The sequence below is a fragment of the Sinocyclocheilus rhinocerous genome, unplaced genomic scaffold (assembly GCF_001515625.1).
Source record: "Sinocyclocheilus rhinocerous isolate Xijiao unplaced genomic scaffold, SAMN03320098_v1.1 scaffold288, whole genome shotgun sequence".
NCBI lineage: Eukaryota > Metazoa > Chordata > Actinopteri > Cypriniformes > Cyprinidae > Sinocyclocheilus > Sinocyclocheilus rhinocerous.
The window spans coordinates 967,849-984,846 of record NW_015635021.1 but is presented as its reverse complement, the minus strand read 5'-3'; the positions used below and the strand labels follow the sequence as shown (position 1 = coordinate 984,846).

The 16,998-nt window shown below is 36.5% G+C and overlaps 2 protein-coding genes across 3 annotated transcripts in view; one reads left to right on the top strand and one right to left on the bottom strand.

Moving 5' to 3' along the window:
• Positions 1-5,692, bottom strand: part of acsl1a (acyl-CoA synthetase long chain family member 1a) — a 26,230-nt gene extending 20,538 nt beyond the window's left edge. For both annotated transcript variants that reach the window (XM_016560080.1, XM_016560078.1), the window contains exon 1: positions 5,640-5,692. The gene's annotated coding sequence lies outside the window, so the exon portion shown is untranslated. The remainder of the gene's footprint in view (positions 1-5,639) is intronic.
• Positions 5,693-10,833: 5,141 nt separating this feature from the next.
• LOC107746043 (hairy and enhancer of split-related protein helt-like) lies at positions 10,834-11,534 on the top strand. The gene is made up of 2 exons (XM_016560097.1): positions 10,834-10,903; positions 11,089-11,534. Exons 1-2 carry the CDS (start codon positions 10,834-10,836, stop codon positions 11,532-11,534), a joined length of 516 nt encoding a protein of 171 aa, XP_016415583.1.
• Positions 11,535-16,998: the final 5,464 nt, after the last annotated feature.

The window sequence follows — 16,998 nt, the reverse complement described above, 5'->3', positions numbered from 1 at the left end:
TTATGACGTCATTGGCAGGCGACACAATGACACTATGGACACGCTCCGTGTCACTAGTTAAAATTGCTTATTTCTCTCGATTTAAACATTCTTTGAAACATTTGGGATAATGTAAGTACACAAGTCAGCAAAATAAATAAAACTGTTCTAGTGATTTTTGGATATTTTAATAAAAAAATCTTACATATTGTGCCTTTAATGCAGATGCACTTACTGTCATATATATTTGGTGGATTTTTTTTTCTTCATTAAATCTTTCGCCGCTAGAGGGCGCATATTCAAAATAAACATCCCCACAGCCGATGCAATCCGACGGGACTCGGGCAGAAATCATGTTCATGGATGAGCTAATGTATTAAAGATTTATTAACGTCGTAGTATAAAGCAGAGTGAGGCGGAAAGCCGTCGAATCAAAACGAGGCCGCTGAACGAGCATGACACACGGCTCGAAAGCAGCGGAGCTTTTATTATGCCACAGTCGACCGCTTCCGCTCCTTTCCGGAAAGCAGCGGAAGTAAGCAGCGCTGTTTTATCATACTAGATACATTTGAACGTTCTGTTATAAAGCTACTCTGTGCGGTCGTCACCTGTCTAATAAAATGCATAGCATATTAAAGCGTCTTTGGTGTTTCCATGTTTTCTACAAATCAAAACCTGAAATCGAGGGTGTACGACGTCATTGGCAGGCGACACAATGACACTATGGACACGCTCCGTGTCACTAGTTAAAATTGCTTATTTCTCTCGATTTAAACATTCTTTGAAACATTTGGGATAATGTAAGTACACAAGTCAGCAAAATAAATAAAACTGTTCTAGTGATTTTTGGATATTTTAATAAAAAAATCTTACATATTGTGCCTTTAATGCAGATGCACTTACTGTCATATATATTTGGTGGATTTTTTTTTCTTCATTAAATCACTTGCCATGAACCAAGACTGTTTCAGAAATTAAAAAAAAAAAAAACACCCAGTGGTTTAGCAATGGTATTGAGACTGTCGGCTTTGTGGCCTCCAATTATACCTTTAATCTCTTGTTTATAGGCACATTATTGAATTTACACAATGCTTACTTAACCAATAATACATGTGTAAATGCCCCCCAAAAAATCATGAAGGCACATAAATAAAAAAATAAATAAACAAACACACACAATTTTTCTCTTCCTGCAAAAAGGACCAAAATATTGATGAAAATTGTGTTCAGTAGTACACTTTCTGGAATGAGAAAGTCCACCCCCATTCCACCTGCCTTTGACTAGCAATTAGGGTGGCAAAAAGGTGGAAAATTTCCAGTAAATTTCGGAAATATTCCAGAAATTTTGGAAACTTGCCAGGATTTTCTGGAATGTTCCAGGGATTTTTGGAAAGTTTCCGGAAATTTTCCACCCCTTTGCAACCCTACTAGCAATTGCGAAAAAAATCCTAATTTTGTCATAGTGCAGCATAAATCAAAATCCATTCGTGGAAGTCCTTCCCACCCCAAATATTAGCTAACTGGACATGCATCAACGATGGAACAACATGCATGTTTGTCCAACCTTTTAATTAGTTCTTCAAGATTTTTCTGCATTAATAAAATTATCACAAGGTCACAAATGTGAAAGCCTAAAATTAAACAACAGCAAACCTCTGCTTTTTTACATTTCTGAGAAGTCAAACTGGACATTTGGCCCTTAGTATCCTATTGTAATATGTAGTGTGTAGAATTGTATCGCATAACACTGACATCTGCATAACCCTCATAACTCCATCAGCTGCCCATTCAGATTTAGAGATCATTTTTTGGACTAAGGATTGTGGTAAAAAATATCTAGCCAAATATCTCCATAGTTTGTCAAGGCATAATAGCAGCTGTTAAACTGCTCATGGGCTCCCTGAAGTAAAGACAGCTAAAGCACACTGATGTAGTTAGGCTGAGCTACTGATAAGAACATCTATTTTTTTACTAGCATAACTGCCTCTGTGCCTTACACAAATATCTGACTTAATGTCTGTCTCTGTCTCTGAGGCATTGACCAAATTCAGTCCGGAACAGAAAATGATTTGTTTGGGTTTTAAAGAAAGAAGAGAGACAAAAGACAAATGGCTGACAGCGACTCTGCTGCAAAATCAACACATTCATTAACTGACAAGAAGTAGGAGGACAAGGAGAAGAACAAATTACCGCACTAAATGATTTGTGGAACTAACTAGTGCTGTTACTCATTAAAGGAATAGTGGGAAAAAATGAAACTTGTAACTGGTAACTTACTCTGTGAACCAGGGTACGTTTCCCAAAAGCAACTATGGTCGCAAGTTCTGTCATTACCAATAGAGTTCAATGGAACTAACAACCAAAGTTAGCTAACGATGCTTTTGGGAAACGCACCCCTGGTCGGGAGCAGGTTTTCTTCATTAAAGTTTCTTTCAGTCTCCTCCCCCTTTTTAAAGCATAAGCGATGTTTTACTTAAAACAAGAACAATAATATTAATCCAAATGGAAACGATTATTTTTCTTACCCCATTGGCAGATAATTTGCAAAATAAGAAAAATACACTTAAAAGACTAAATACTAGTGATGTAACTATTAACGGCGAGCCGGTTGAAAATCGATTCAAATATGTGACGATTCAAATCAGTTGAGATGCTAAACAAATCGCGATTCAATTAGGTTTATATTAATGTATGTCTAAGGGGAACTTACTGTCTTTAGAAAAGTTTACGTGGTATTTTTTCTTTTCATCTTGCCTCTGTATAATGCATATTAAAGTTCGTAAGTTCAGCGCTGCTGTTTACAGCGGAAACCAGGAAACACTTTAAGCGCCACCTGCTGGCAGAGAGTGAATCTGCGTCTCATTCAGCTCGTCTGCTGTTTCTGTTTCATGCAGATATTTTTATGCATAGTTTCACAAAACTGAAGTCAAATCATTAAGAAACGTGCAGCATTTTGTCCAAGCAATAATAAAAGGGCACATTTCATTTATAATTTGTCTTAAATCTCATTTTGTAAAAAAAAATATCGTGAATCGAATCGAATCGTGAAATCAAAATCATGAATCGAATCGTGAGTTGAGTGAATCGTTACATCCCTACTAAATACCATTTTTCTTATGTACAAAATGCATATTGATTTTAGAATTATTGATTTAAGCATATGTTCTCTCCTGATTCAGATGAGATTACTTTTTTACTGAAGAAAGCAATATTATGGATAGAGGACTCATATTTTAGGCGGAAACAATGGTATGAAGTTAAAAACGGCTCGATGGATTTTTTTACAAACATGCAACTTTTCACTTCATAAGACGTTAACTGATGGACTGGAGTCGTGTGAATTACTTGTGGATTATTTTAGAACTCTCATTCTGACGGCACCCATTCCTATTCCTTTAAAGTCAGTATGAAAGAGCATTCACAACCTTTTACTTCCATAACTTACACTGAGCTTTTTTCAAATAACACTCTTGACAGCAGACACAGAGTGAATGTGAATGTTCACAACAATACACCGTATGAGTTTTTCTACCATCTCGGTATGCACATTTTTGGACATTTCATATGGATCTCCTGATTTCATTGTAGTTAGTCTTTCAGAAGCGAAATAAAAACACTCCAGGCTAGATTATGGCCTGAAATGGGCTTGGTAATGTTTGAACTCTTTCTTGCTGAACCACACCTAAAGCCTTCTATAACGAGATTTAAAGTGGAGCAGCACATAATATAAACATGAGCAGACAAGCTGTGAGAACTGTCACTTACCACAATACTGAAAATAAAATGTTTAATGCAAAATTTATTTGACACGGATTCTTACATTATAGTCTCTTATGCATTTTAAAATATAGTCAAAATGTGAATTCTTCAGATTAAGTAAATTTTTATAAATTACATAGATATAATTCCCCTGAGGTGGTTGTGATCCAAAAATAAACCCATCTTTCATCAATGAAATGAGGCCAGATTAACTGTGTTAAGAGCTCTACTTGTCTGGAGACCTGTTGCATAATCATGCTCTTCTCTTTGAACCTTTAATAGACCAAGTCAACGCAGTTTCTTGCATCAAATAAATGGTATGTCAAGCATTTCACGTTTATCATGAAAATAAAGCAAAGTGTTCAGTTAACCCGTGCCAAATGACTAGTTCAGGATGCCACCTATAATTTGTGATGGACTGTGATCTGGACAAGCAAATGGGAGGTTATGACAAGGAGTGATGCCATAACATGTCGTGAACACGCATTGTCTCCCTATCCGATTCCGCTCTGTATTAGCTAATTAACTAACAATAGAGCGCTCAAGGCACCGACGGGCGTCTCCAAACACGCTCCATCTCCGCCCCTCTCTGTCTTCATATGATCCTCCGCTGAACTTCAGCCATCTCTGACAGATCGAGGAGTACGAAGCAAATGCGTGTTGGGATAACACATATTGGGAGAACGTTTTAACATTCGCTAATTTTGTGCTAAATACGCAAAATGTGGAAGCGCTCTTTCCTGCGCTCGCCGCTCGCTCATGCTTGCGATGTCCGACTCGTGATTGATTTGTTCTTTTGAGTCGGATCTTTTTAATGAGTCGGTTGAACCGGTTCACAAAGTCTACATGAGCGATTCGATCACAAATCGGACGGAATCGGTCCGAGCGGTTCTCAAGCTAAAGGATCACTACATTTACAACAACAACAACAACAACAACAACAAAATGAAGTAGTTAACTAACCGATGCCTGAGCTGATGGTAGAAGAATTTGGAGTGAAGCGAGAATTTTGACTGATGGACAAGTTACTTTTAATAGCTTAAAGGGGTCATATGATGTGACGTAACATTTCCGTCACATGCTTGAGGTATTCGGCCAATCACAACGCACTGGATAGCTGGCCAATCACAGCACACCTCGCTTTTTCAGACTGATGAGCTTTGTAAAAATCGACGCGTTTCAGAAAGGCGGGGCATAGAGGAGAAACAATAATGTACAGTATGTGGAAAATAATGTGTTTTTTTTACCTTAAACCGCATAAACACATTTCATTACACCAAATACACAAAATAATGTTCTTTTTAGCAACATCATATGACCCCTTTAATATCAGAAAGTAGCCTGCACAAATAAAGCGTATTGGAATTGTATGAGAAGCACAAACGAACCAGAGCAGCTTTAAATATCGTTTATTATTTATATATTGTTTACAGTAATCTTAGTGTTTGTTAGAGAAAAGGTAATAAAAACCACCATGTGCCTATATTGTTTATTTGCATGCAACGATGGCATGTCAGAAACCACTTGAGGACGTATTTACGCTGTGAAAATGATCGTGTTTTGAACTGGTTAAGAGCATTTCAATTTATGGTCGAAACGAACTGTTCAAAAGAACCGATTCAGCCAAATGAGTCAGACTTAATTCCCTCCATCACTCTGCTTCTAAAAGACCTCGCTGCATAAAAACATCCCCAAACACGGCATCATCACTGCATTTAATGTTAAAACAGAGCATGCATGAGGCTGAGCAGATGCACTGACGCAACAATTTGCATTTGATCGCTTTTCTCCATGATATATGTATTAATGTGCATGGTTTGGATGTTTTTAAGCGTTATTCAGTTCAATCCATAGGAATAGTATTATTAATCCAGCCAAGATTAAGGTAGAATTGCACAGACCTGAATGGTGTGAATGTAGCGTCCCCACAGCTGTTATTTGGAGGCGTGTATGGCTCTGCGCGCAGTCTTCAGATACGAAACTGGGCGCGCGACCAATCAGAACACCTGTCTCATATCTTTACGCGTATGACTTGAAATAATAAGTTCAATTGGTCATTTTTTTCAGGTAAATTTGCATACGCACTATTGTGATGTTGATAAATAAACTGCAATGTTCACTAATGACACAAGCTGAAGCCACGACTATGTTCTTTCTGTGCAGAATGAGGTGACGTATCCTAATAAATATGAGTTACAATAATATGAAGAAGACACAAGTTTATTTTTAACTCTCTATTAGTGTGTACCTACATCAATAATTACGCCTTTTCTGTCGAAAATCGTATAACCTATATTTGTAAATATTTAATAACAACTTTTTTTAGTTATAGATTTCAACCAACTTTATACATTATATTTCAATTTATGCATTTCATTTCCTGGTCAAATAAATTATCGTCACGGCTAAACTTTAAACTGGGTACTTGGTGTGGTGATGCAGGATGAAATATGAACTGAGATCTGAGAAGTGTAACAAAAACGCTAATTAAAAATTCTTTCTTTCTTTCTTTCTTTCTTTCTTTCTTTCAACAAGCGTTTAGTTTACTAGTGATAATATGTCTCCCTCTGGTGAGCAAGACGGCGCTATGAAATCATAGTGTTAATTTTTCAGATACATTTATTTGGGGAAAAACAAGAAGTAAGGAAAGTTATGTGTCACCCTTTTAAATGTATTCAGTGAGCCATAGATTTATATTTGATTTTTTTGAATATTAAGGATGCTCTATTGTAATGCACGAACAATGCTGAATGTCTCGTGTGAAGTGATGCAGAGGAGACTCACGGTGGCGCGCGAAGCTAAAGGATTGTGTGTGTTTCTGGCCTGGGGTCACCACGGGTCACCGCCTCTCGCATGACAACACATCGTCTGGAGGATCAACATTTTTTTTCCCATCAACGTAGGAATTTCAAATCTCGCAAATGTGCGCAACATACTAAATGACAAATATTTATAGTATATAGTATATAGGGTACTTGCCGAGGAATTGCAGCACCAAAACTATTTTTGTACCTAAAAGAACTAATAAAACGAATGAACTAATAAATGTTGAAACTTTTGTCTGAACCAAATAGTCATACCAATAAACAGTAATAAATTAACACACATTTTTCATAGACTCGATTCAAACGTCAAATGATTTTTGAGACTTCTGTTATAAGTCGACGTGTAAGTTTGGTTGAAATCTCCACACGATGGCGCTTTCGATTTAGTAGGCTAATACAGAACGTTAACGTTAGGCAAAAGGCATCTTGAAAGATTTGTAAGTTTTCTAATCAAGTTCTGGGAAGGTAATGTGCAAGTCTAAAAAACAAAATAATAATTCAGAAAGCACAACAGCAATTCAGAAAACATTATAACAAGTCAGAAAACACAATGACAAATTCGAAAACAAAATAACAAGTCAGAAAACACAACGACAATTCATACAATACATTTAAACTGAGCTACTTTAATACCATCTCCGAACTTTCTACCAGGACTCTGCTGTTCTTCGGCTGGTTCTTCCTGTATATGTTGATTGACAGATGTCTCGTCCAGTCAGCGGTGAGTAATCCCAAACCAATGGCGCTGTCTCAAACTATACCTACCTCTTCCGGTTTGTCTGATTTGTCGTTGTGTTTTCTGACTTGTTAATTTGTTTTCGGATTTGTCATTGTGTTTTCTGACTTGTTATAATGTTTTCTGAATTGTTGTTGTGTTTTCTGAATTGTTATTTTGTTTTTTAGACTTGCATTTGCGTTTGTAATTTGTTATTTTGTTTTCAGAATTGTGATTTGCTTTGCACTTCTCGGCCACCGTAGTAATGAGTATTACAGGCAAATACATTCTCAAAAAAGAGAAAAAAATAAATAGCCACTACAACATAAATGATTAGCGTACATTACTTATTTTATAGGCTATTTATTTATTTTAAGTCCCAAAGTAATTATTACACTGGAAAAAGTAAAGGCAGTAAAGGCAGTAGCAGAGAGCAATGGGCAGGACTTTAAATCACTCTTTAAAAGATTTGCCGTCACACAAGCGAAAACATCCCCTCCTGTCCGAAAAAGCCCAGACTGGTTAGTGTGTCTGTGAATAAGTCTTACGTTTGTCGGAATATAAGGCGAACTGTAATCAGTGTGACATGCATGACTGCGCTCCTCTAATTCTTTTTCACATGGATAGGTCCTTACAGACAGAGTTCAGCTTTCAGGTAGCCTCTCTCTAGACTGTGAGCCCCATACAGAAGCGCGTTTGGACAGCTTTAAACCGTTATATGGCGCACAGCAATGAAACATTGATACGACCGTTAGGGGAGTTTATGACTTTTATCGACACAAACACTTTTACACAGATTTATACATTTTATAAATTATTATATTGATAATGAAATAATTTTAGTCGATTTTGTATTATTATAGTTTGTTTTTTAAATGAGCATTACATTTTCAAACGTTTTATAGCTTTAATTACTTACTTGTGTATGAAAGTGAAAAATAATCTTGTAATTCAGAGGACTTTAAAATGGCCTTATTCTGCAGTCTATAAATAATATGAGTCATAAATATCATTATTTTAAAAACTAATTTTTGAAACGTTTAAACGGTAACATACGCACTTAATAATAAAACAAACAAAGAATACGCACTTAATAATAACACACAAAAAAAACAGAGTTTGGTTATTTTGTAGTTTTTACCTTTTATTTTACAATTTATATTTTAAGAAAATAAAAAAAAATACAAATATAAATTTTATATGTTATAATATATTTTATAATTGTATAATCTATACTGACAAATAAATACGTTTTTATGTGAATGGTTTACGCAAAGTTATATTTGTTAGAATATTTATCAGGAATGTGTTAAAACGTTAAAAATCAGGCGCTTGAGAAATACAATTGTGTTTGGTCTTTTTTTATAACGTATCGTTATCAACACTAAATATGGGATGAACTTGTTGCACAATGATGCTTTGGTTCACGTTTTCCAGCTTCCTTTTTGTTCTTTAAATCTTTCTTCCACAAAAAAAAACAAAAAACATGAATGCAACACATCAACTAATTCTTAAGATGTTAAAATACAGTAATCTTTTTTTATTGGGTTGTTTGGTGTAATTTTATATGTTATAATATATTTTATAAGTGTATAATCTATACTGACAAATAAATACGTTTTTATGTGAATGGTTTACGCAAAGTTATATTTGTTAGAATATTTATCAGGAATGTGTTAAAACATTAAAAATCAGGCGCTTGAGAAATACAATTGTGTTTGGTCTTTTTTTTATAACGTATCGTTATCAACACTAAATATGGGATGAACTTGTTGCACAATGATGCTTTGGTTCACGTTTTCCAGCTTCCTTTTTGTTCTTTAAATCTTTCTTCCACAAAAAAAACAAAAAACATGAATGCAACACATCAGCTAATTCTTAAGATGTTAAAATACAGTAATCTTTTTTTATTGGGTTGTTTGGTGTAATGTTGGGCAATTAAATTACGCTGTGATAGGAGAAAATTCTGTTGACGTATTACTCTTCTTCAATGCACAACACACGTTTACAAAAAAAAAACAGATCATAAATAGTCACATTACAGAACTTAAGAATTCGAAAGAAAGTTAAAAAGGTTTGTTGTGTCGGTCCCAAAGAACGTTTGCATAAAGTGGTCAATTTAACAATAAAAGTAATGGGATTTTATGCTTTAGTCTATTTCATTGGTGCTTTCCTACTTAAATAAGTCTCCATTGCTTTGGATATCCAAAGGGCTTGAATTCTTTAAAAGATAAAAATCCTCACATCTTTGATTTTTCCCTCCACGATGCAACACGATCTCTTACTTTAAAGCATAGCCAACCTTCAGGATTAAAACGTTCCCAGTGAAAAAAAAAAGCAGAATATCCAGGCGTTTTGGCGCATGAAGTCTGAGGCTGGGAGCCTGGGAGAACACAATAAACCTGTTGTTAACCTTGCTGTGAAAATATGTTTGATGAAAACAGCCAATTGTTGTATGAAATGTATTCAAGTTTAAAATAATGCCCTTTGTTGGGCACAAACTTGAGCAATGTGGGGGTACAAAAGTCCCCTGTGGCATGAATTGCGCTTTGGCGTCGCCACTTGGCGCGCTACCCAGACCCCTCTATACGCGATTGTTTCTTTCTTTCTAATGACATTTACCGGATCAAAACATGCTGTTAATTCGATCAGAAAGCTTCACCCTTCACAACAATACCAGAATAATTTCTCCCAAAGTTTGTTAAGTTGACCGAAATTAGGCAAATGAATAGAGGTCTCCAGGCGCAGGTGACGGAGAATAATGCGCGTCAGGACCAGCTGCATTCTTCTTTATTTCTCCTTTTCTTTTCTTTCACTGCATTATTAAAATTTAGGCCAATGAAACTATTCATTCCGCTCAATAGACATTTTCTTATAGGATAATAGGATACAAATTGAGCCTCTCTGAAGGGAATCCAGCGGTGGGTAACCCTCGTGTGCCAAAGACGGCTGGAGTCTCTAACATGGACGGAGGGGCCGCTCGTGTGCCAGGCCGGGTCCCCACACCTGCCGAGGCCCCTAACAAAACTAGAGAATGTAAACAAAAAACCGGCCGTAGCCCGTGAAAGATGGACGTGTCACCAAGTCGTGTGAGAAACGCCGCGAACAAACGGGGGGACTCCGTCTCCAAAAGGTCTCCCCTGAACTCGGCGGAACAGCCTATTATGTGCTTACTTAATTACTATAATAACAGTAGACCGGCTTTAAACCTGAGACGGGCTTGGGATGGAAGTTAAGATGGCTTGCTGGGACCCATAAACAGGCGATCGTGTGAGAAACGCGACGTGGAACAGAAAGAGACGCCTTGCTCCAGGGGCTTTGTTTTCATTGCGCGCGCTGCGCTCACGAGCGAGCCATCTCCAGCATGGCCTGTTACTATGCAAATAATATTCTACAACCCATCACGTGTCTTTAGACAGGCCACGTGGATTAACAAAGTAGGTCTGCCCCCCGCTAGCCCACAGCTTCAGGTTTTACTATTTCTTTAACTGATCCTAAGTGCACACATTAACCAAAAGCTCGCCTTTAATCCTATGGAATAATTTAGGGCCATGAATGCGCGAGCGCTCGGTGCAGTATCTGCGCGCGCTCCCCTCCGCAGACTTCCCGCGCGGGAGAGAAAAGGGTGTGTAGGAAATCCCAAGAAACCACTTAACATTCATTAACATCAACAAATCAGAATACAAATGTTAACAAACGTTCATACGATTCCTCGCCCACATCGCAAACGTAAAACGATTCCGCTTTTAAACCATCAAATCTAGCCCTTTCTTCCCTGCTGATTTCTAACAACGTTCTTTGTTTTCACAGGAGAACTGCTGACAGAGTTTGCAAATTACTTTCACTTCGGCTATCACGAGTGCATGAAGAACCTCGTTCACTACCTGACCACCGTGGAGCGAATGGAGACCAAAGACACCAAATACGCACGCATCCTCGCGTTCCTGCAGTCCAAAGTCGTTACCGAGCCCGTGTTTGGCTCGTTGGGCACCATCTCACCAGACCCTACGAACCTTCTGTGCCAGCTGGAGTACCAGAGTCCAAGTCCAACCGAGTCAGTGTTTCAGCAGAGCCCTCCCGGACACTTTTCCTGGCACCACTCGGCGCGGAACCCCACGCTCGCGTATCCAGCGATGTCTCAGCACAGCGGATACTTATCACCGGTTCAGGGACTCGATCATCATTACATGAACTTCATCGGACACTCACACCCCAATGCCTTCAGCTTACACAATGCACAACACGCTGCTCTGTAAATACGTCTGCAAATGTGCTTAATTTATATATGTGTATATGTTTTAGATATATCATGAAATAAATGATGTTTGAATAAGACTGTCTTTTGGCACGATGTTGGAAGTCCTTTAGTTGGTATAGGCCACATAGCGTGTTCTCATTGGGATAAAGATATCAGTCATTTTTAAAATCAGCCACTGAATCCACTAATATCCAGAGAACATCAATAGTACTGTAAACCTAGGGGTTCTTTTTAAAGATTAAACTAAATAATTAATAGTTTGAGCAAAATTAGAGGCAAAACAATAATGGGTATGAGCAATGAAGTAGACACTCGGGTGGTTTTTATGAATCAAGTTCTCTTAACATGTCAAATTGCAAATGTCAAATCTCTACAAATAAGGTAACATGGTAATTTAAGAAAACAAGGTCATTTTCATTTATTCTGGTATTCTGAACTGTATATGAAAGCGAATAGCTGTGGAGAACTGTTATGCGTCCACTACAGTTCAAAAGTAGTATTGCATTATAAGTTAGAAAAAGAAAATTGGGGGAAAACCCGAAAAAGTAATCATTAAACCACTACAATAACATATAGGCCTAATATTCAACCAAAACTACTACTAAAAAATAAATAAATTAATAAATAAGAAGTACAATTTGTACAGTGGCACACTGGATATTTAGAGAGAGTAAAATAATGTCATTAAATTTCTGTTTCACATAAAATGAAAAATAAATACAACCTTTTTATATTCTTCCATAAATATTTTAATGCACAACAATCCACGATATCAAATGAAATCATAGAGTCACTGAATTCCTCATTTCAGTGACGTGCACAAATTCTTATGAAGATACCGTGGCTAAATTTGTCTTTCTATCTAGACTGTTTTGTCTCTTGAGATTAACCCTTAGCGTAATGGTCTGCTGGTCTGAAACCCCTTGATTGACAATAAGCCTCTTTTTTAGGGGGATCCATTTGGACATAAATCCAGCCCCCCATCCTATCCCAGTGTCTCTTCCACCTATATTTAAATAGGATGCAAATAACAAATCAAACTGGTAAATAATAAGTATTCTATAAGGAGGGAGTCTGATGAATGTGAGAGGTTTTAACACAGAGGCAATGTTCATTTAGGCTACAGTTGCAATATAAAGTTTGTGAACTCTTTAAAAATCTATGCATTTCTGCATTGCTTACTCATAAAATGTGGTCTGATCCTAATTCAAGTCACCATCATAGACGAATACAATTTGACTAGACTAATAACACACAAACAAGCACCATGATGCTCCTTCCATGCATGCAGTGCTCTTTTTACTCGAAGCAAAGCACTTTTGCCCCCAATATTTTTTCTGAGCTTTGCAGGATGCCCGCTGCTAGGGAGAGTAGCAACAGTCCATAACTTTCTGTATTGTAGACAGAGTATCATTTTGTGGTTTCATGACCCAGGTCTTTAGCAATGCTTTCTTAGCCTTTCCCAGCTTTGTGCGTCTGTCATTTTTTTAAGGTCTTATGACAGCTTTCGGGATTGAAGCATGGTTCACACTAACCCATCTTTCTTGAGAAGAACAGATTTGTCAGTAACCAGGCTTTGTGTGCTTTTATTTCATCTCTTTAATTGACTCCAATTATAGCTTTTGGAGAAGTTGTAAAAGAGAGCTTCACTTTACATTCCCCAGCTAGAACTTTGAATGAATTCTCACTGTCTTCAGCAGTGAAAAGTGTGAAAAGTACAACCGTTTGTGTGTTACTAGTTTATAAGTCAGATTATGTTTGTCTGTAATTGAGTTAGATGAAGGTCATGAATAAGCAATGCAGAAATCCAAAAGGGTTCACAAACCTACTCTCGAGATATCTTTCCCCCTCTCTCTCATACACATATACAACTTCTCACAATTTTATTAAAAATTATTATTATTATTATATATTTTTTGACCATTTTAAATGACCCTATTCATTACCATTACACTTTATTGGGATGAAGGTCATGAATAAGCAATGCAGAAATCCAAAAGGGTTCACAAACCTACTCTCGAGATATCTTTCCCCCTCTCTCTCATACACATATACAACTTCTCACAATTTTATTAAAAATTATTATTATTATTATATATTTTTTGACCATTTTAAATGACCCTATTCATTACCATTACACTATATTGGGTTATGTAGACCACCCATTAAAAGCAATATTTATTTATTTATTTATTTATCAATTGAACATGACATTTTATTTTAATATATTTTAACATGTAATTTATTTCTGTGCAGGCAAAGCTGAATTTTCAGCAGCCATTGCAGTCTTGTTGAAAAAAGTTTTGCTATTTAATTTTTTTTTTTGGAAACTTGTGTGGAAATTTATTTGAAATAGAAATGTTTTGTAACATTGCGAAGGCATTATAAAGCATGAATTAAAAGCATGAATTTCTCAAATAAATAAACAAACAAACTAACTAAAAATAAAAATACTGACCCCAAACCATTGAATGGCAATTTTTCTTTTCTAAAATGTTTTTTTTTGTGCATTTTCTGAGACAAGTAATATTTGTCCCTGCGTGTTCTATATGCTGACATCGTCCCTTTTTAAAATAATGTTTGTATTTTTCTTACATCATATTTAAGGGAGTGACATCATCTAGCTCAGTAGTTCCACTTATGTTCCGAGAAAAGATCGTAGTGAAGCATTGTGAAAGTACAAGAATATTGACTGTAAATAATGCACAGCGATATATGCTAAGGCCGTATTATGCCGTTATATATGTAATATGTGAATCAGTCTGGACAATATGTGTCATTTCCATACTTGACTTAAGCAAATCAGACAGACAGTTGTTCACTATGGTCAGGATTAGCTTAGGGGAGAGACGGCCACCATGGTGGAAAATAAAAGAACTCTTGCATATCATTTTACCAGGTTCCAGTCAGCCATGACGCTGATTGTTTCTGAGATGTTGGCACTTGTGTCCCTCCCTCTTTAACTGTAGAGGGTTTACTCTCTTTAGCCTCTACAATGGCATAGAAGAAGAGAGCCACGCCCCTCTCCACCCTCATCCCACATGCTTTTGACACCACAAATAATACCAGAAACCAATATCACTCATCTCCTAAGGGGACACCTTAGAGAGAGACAGATAAAGAGCGTTGATGTATCACTAAAGGGACACACTGTCCTAGAATATCACGATGGGTACAAAACAGGTGTGATTCTGTCCAGATAGGGGACCTGGGACCCCTCCTTCTCAAAGCCTGAATTCATCCCATCGCCTTTAAGTAAGTTGTATGGCACCAGCTTCCAAGAAAGCACCAAGGAAAGAGAAAGGGAGTGAGAGGGAGAGGGATTCTAGAGAAGACGGGAGAGGTTGTGGTACTTTGGCGGGGGTTGCTCCATTGTGATGGAGCTGAAAGGAAGACAATCTTGGCTTCATCCTTGAGTGGACCTGAAGCAAAATAATCAGCCCCAAGAAATCAAAGCTCCTAAACAGAGGGCCAGAATTCAGGCATGAGACCGGGATGCAGGACACAACCACACACTCAAATGCATATTATATTATATCATATTTTTAAAAGGTTTTTAAATTTATTTTTAAGAAGTCTCTTATGCTCACCAAAGCTGCATTTATTTGATCAAAATATACATATTATTGTAAAATATTATTACAATGTCAAACATGTGTTTCCTATTTAATACATTTTAAAATGTAATTTATTCCTGTTATGGTAAAGCTGAATTTTCAGCATCATTACTAGAGTCTTCAGTGTCACATGATCCTTCAGAAATCATTCTAATATGCTGATTTGCTGCTCAAGAAACATTTCTTGTTGAAAACAGTTGGGCTGCTTAATACTTTTATGGAAACCATATTTTTCTTTTAGGACTATTTGTGAAACTATGATGTTGAAAATATTTTCTAACATTATAAAGTGTCTTAACTGTCAGTTTTGATCAATTTAATGCATCCTCAAAAGCATTATTAAAAAAGGATCAACGATGCGTCAAAACTCACCCTCTCATGTCTAAAGTGAAAACTAGGTTCTGTCTTTGTGTATATACAACACAAACACCTACATTGTCACTTTTTGGAAGAAAAGCACAGGTATCTGTCATCCAACTGTCAGAGCGAGTAATTGATGGATGAACAGACAGATAGATGGATGGATGAACGGATGATTGGGTGGATAACACAAAGCTGTTTGCCAAACGGTGTTCAAAATGTTGGTGCGGAAAAGAGGAGAGAAGACGGACAGAAGACAAAGAGGGCATGCAGATGGGAAAAACGATAATGCCATGAAAGACGAAAGCGATGAAAGAGCACTGAGTGACCAACAAGCCAATATTAGTTTAAATCCGCAGAGGGAACACTGTGTTAAGCGGAGGGAGAAAAGCTGGTAAAATTAGAGTTCTTTAGCTTCATCACACAGTATGAATCAAAACAAATGAAGCAGAGCTAAAATGGCTTAGGGTTTTATTCTATTGTCATGTAAAATATCTTAAAATGCCAAAGAAAGCAGCCAAGAAAGTTTCTTCTCATCTGAAGTTTTATTTATACGCAAGCGGTTTTGTTAAGAAAACTGCGGGTCTTTTCTAAACGAAACACATCTGACACCGCAGGGAAGCACATGAAACACTGTTATGGTGGTGTGGTGTTTCATGTTCCCATGTTCACTCAGTATGATGGACACTTTTACAAATTACATAAGAGGAGGACATCAGCCTGAAAGCATACTCAGACCTATGAATTTAAAAAAAATATGCTTGACAAGATTTTAAAATCTCAAAAGATCTCATTCAACAATATGAAATATTGTACTGCAGTGATCTATCACTGTTTCTTCAGAAACAAGGTCATTTTTATATTCGTAATCTAGAAATACTCATCTTGGTTTCATTCATCTATCCAACTATTTTAACATCTATTTTTTCAAAGAATAAAAAAAATCAACATCAGACTCAGTTTAAATATTTTTGCTGCAAAAATGGTTATAAAATATTTCAGAATTTGTGTCATTTTCTTTTTCAGCATTTTTGGATTCCCTATAGTTCATTTTAAGCAGTCCTGCATTGAGACAAATGAGTTTGCATAGTGCAAATAATATGCAAAGTAATCATGAAAATCAGCAAGATGTTGTTTAAAATGTTTTAGGTGTATTATAGATGTAGCATGTCACAAAAGTATTTCATATCTAAGAGTCTGAATGCAAATTCAATTTAGAGTTATTACAATGTAAATCAATTTACATTCAAATCAGATGACAAACTCTTTTTATTTGACTCAATTTTATTATGCACTGCTTTGAACACACTGAACTGTAAAGCAATGAAATCCAAGTTGTTAATGTTTATGTCATGATTATAACTTGAATATTGATTGTGCATCTTTATTTCTGCATGAAGCCAATAGGGTTAATATGTTTAGTTGAAACATTAACTTACAAATTTACTAAGCCAGTGTAGCCATCATTTGTTTGAAACCTCTGAC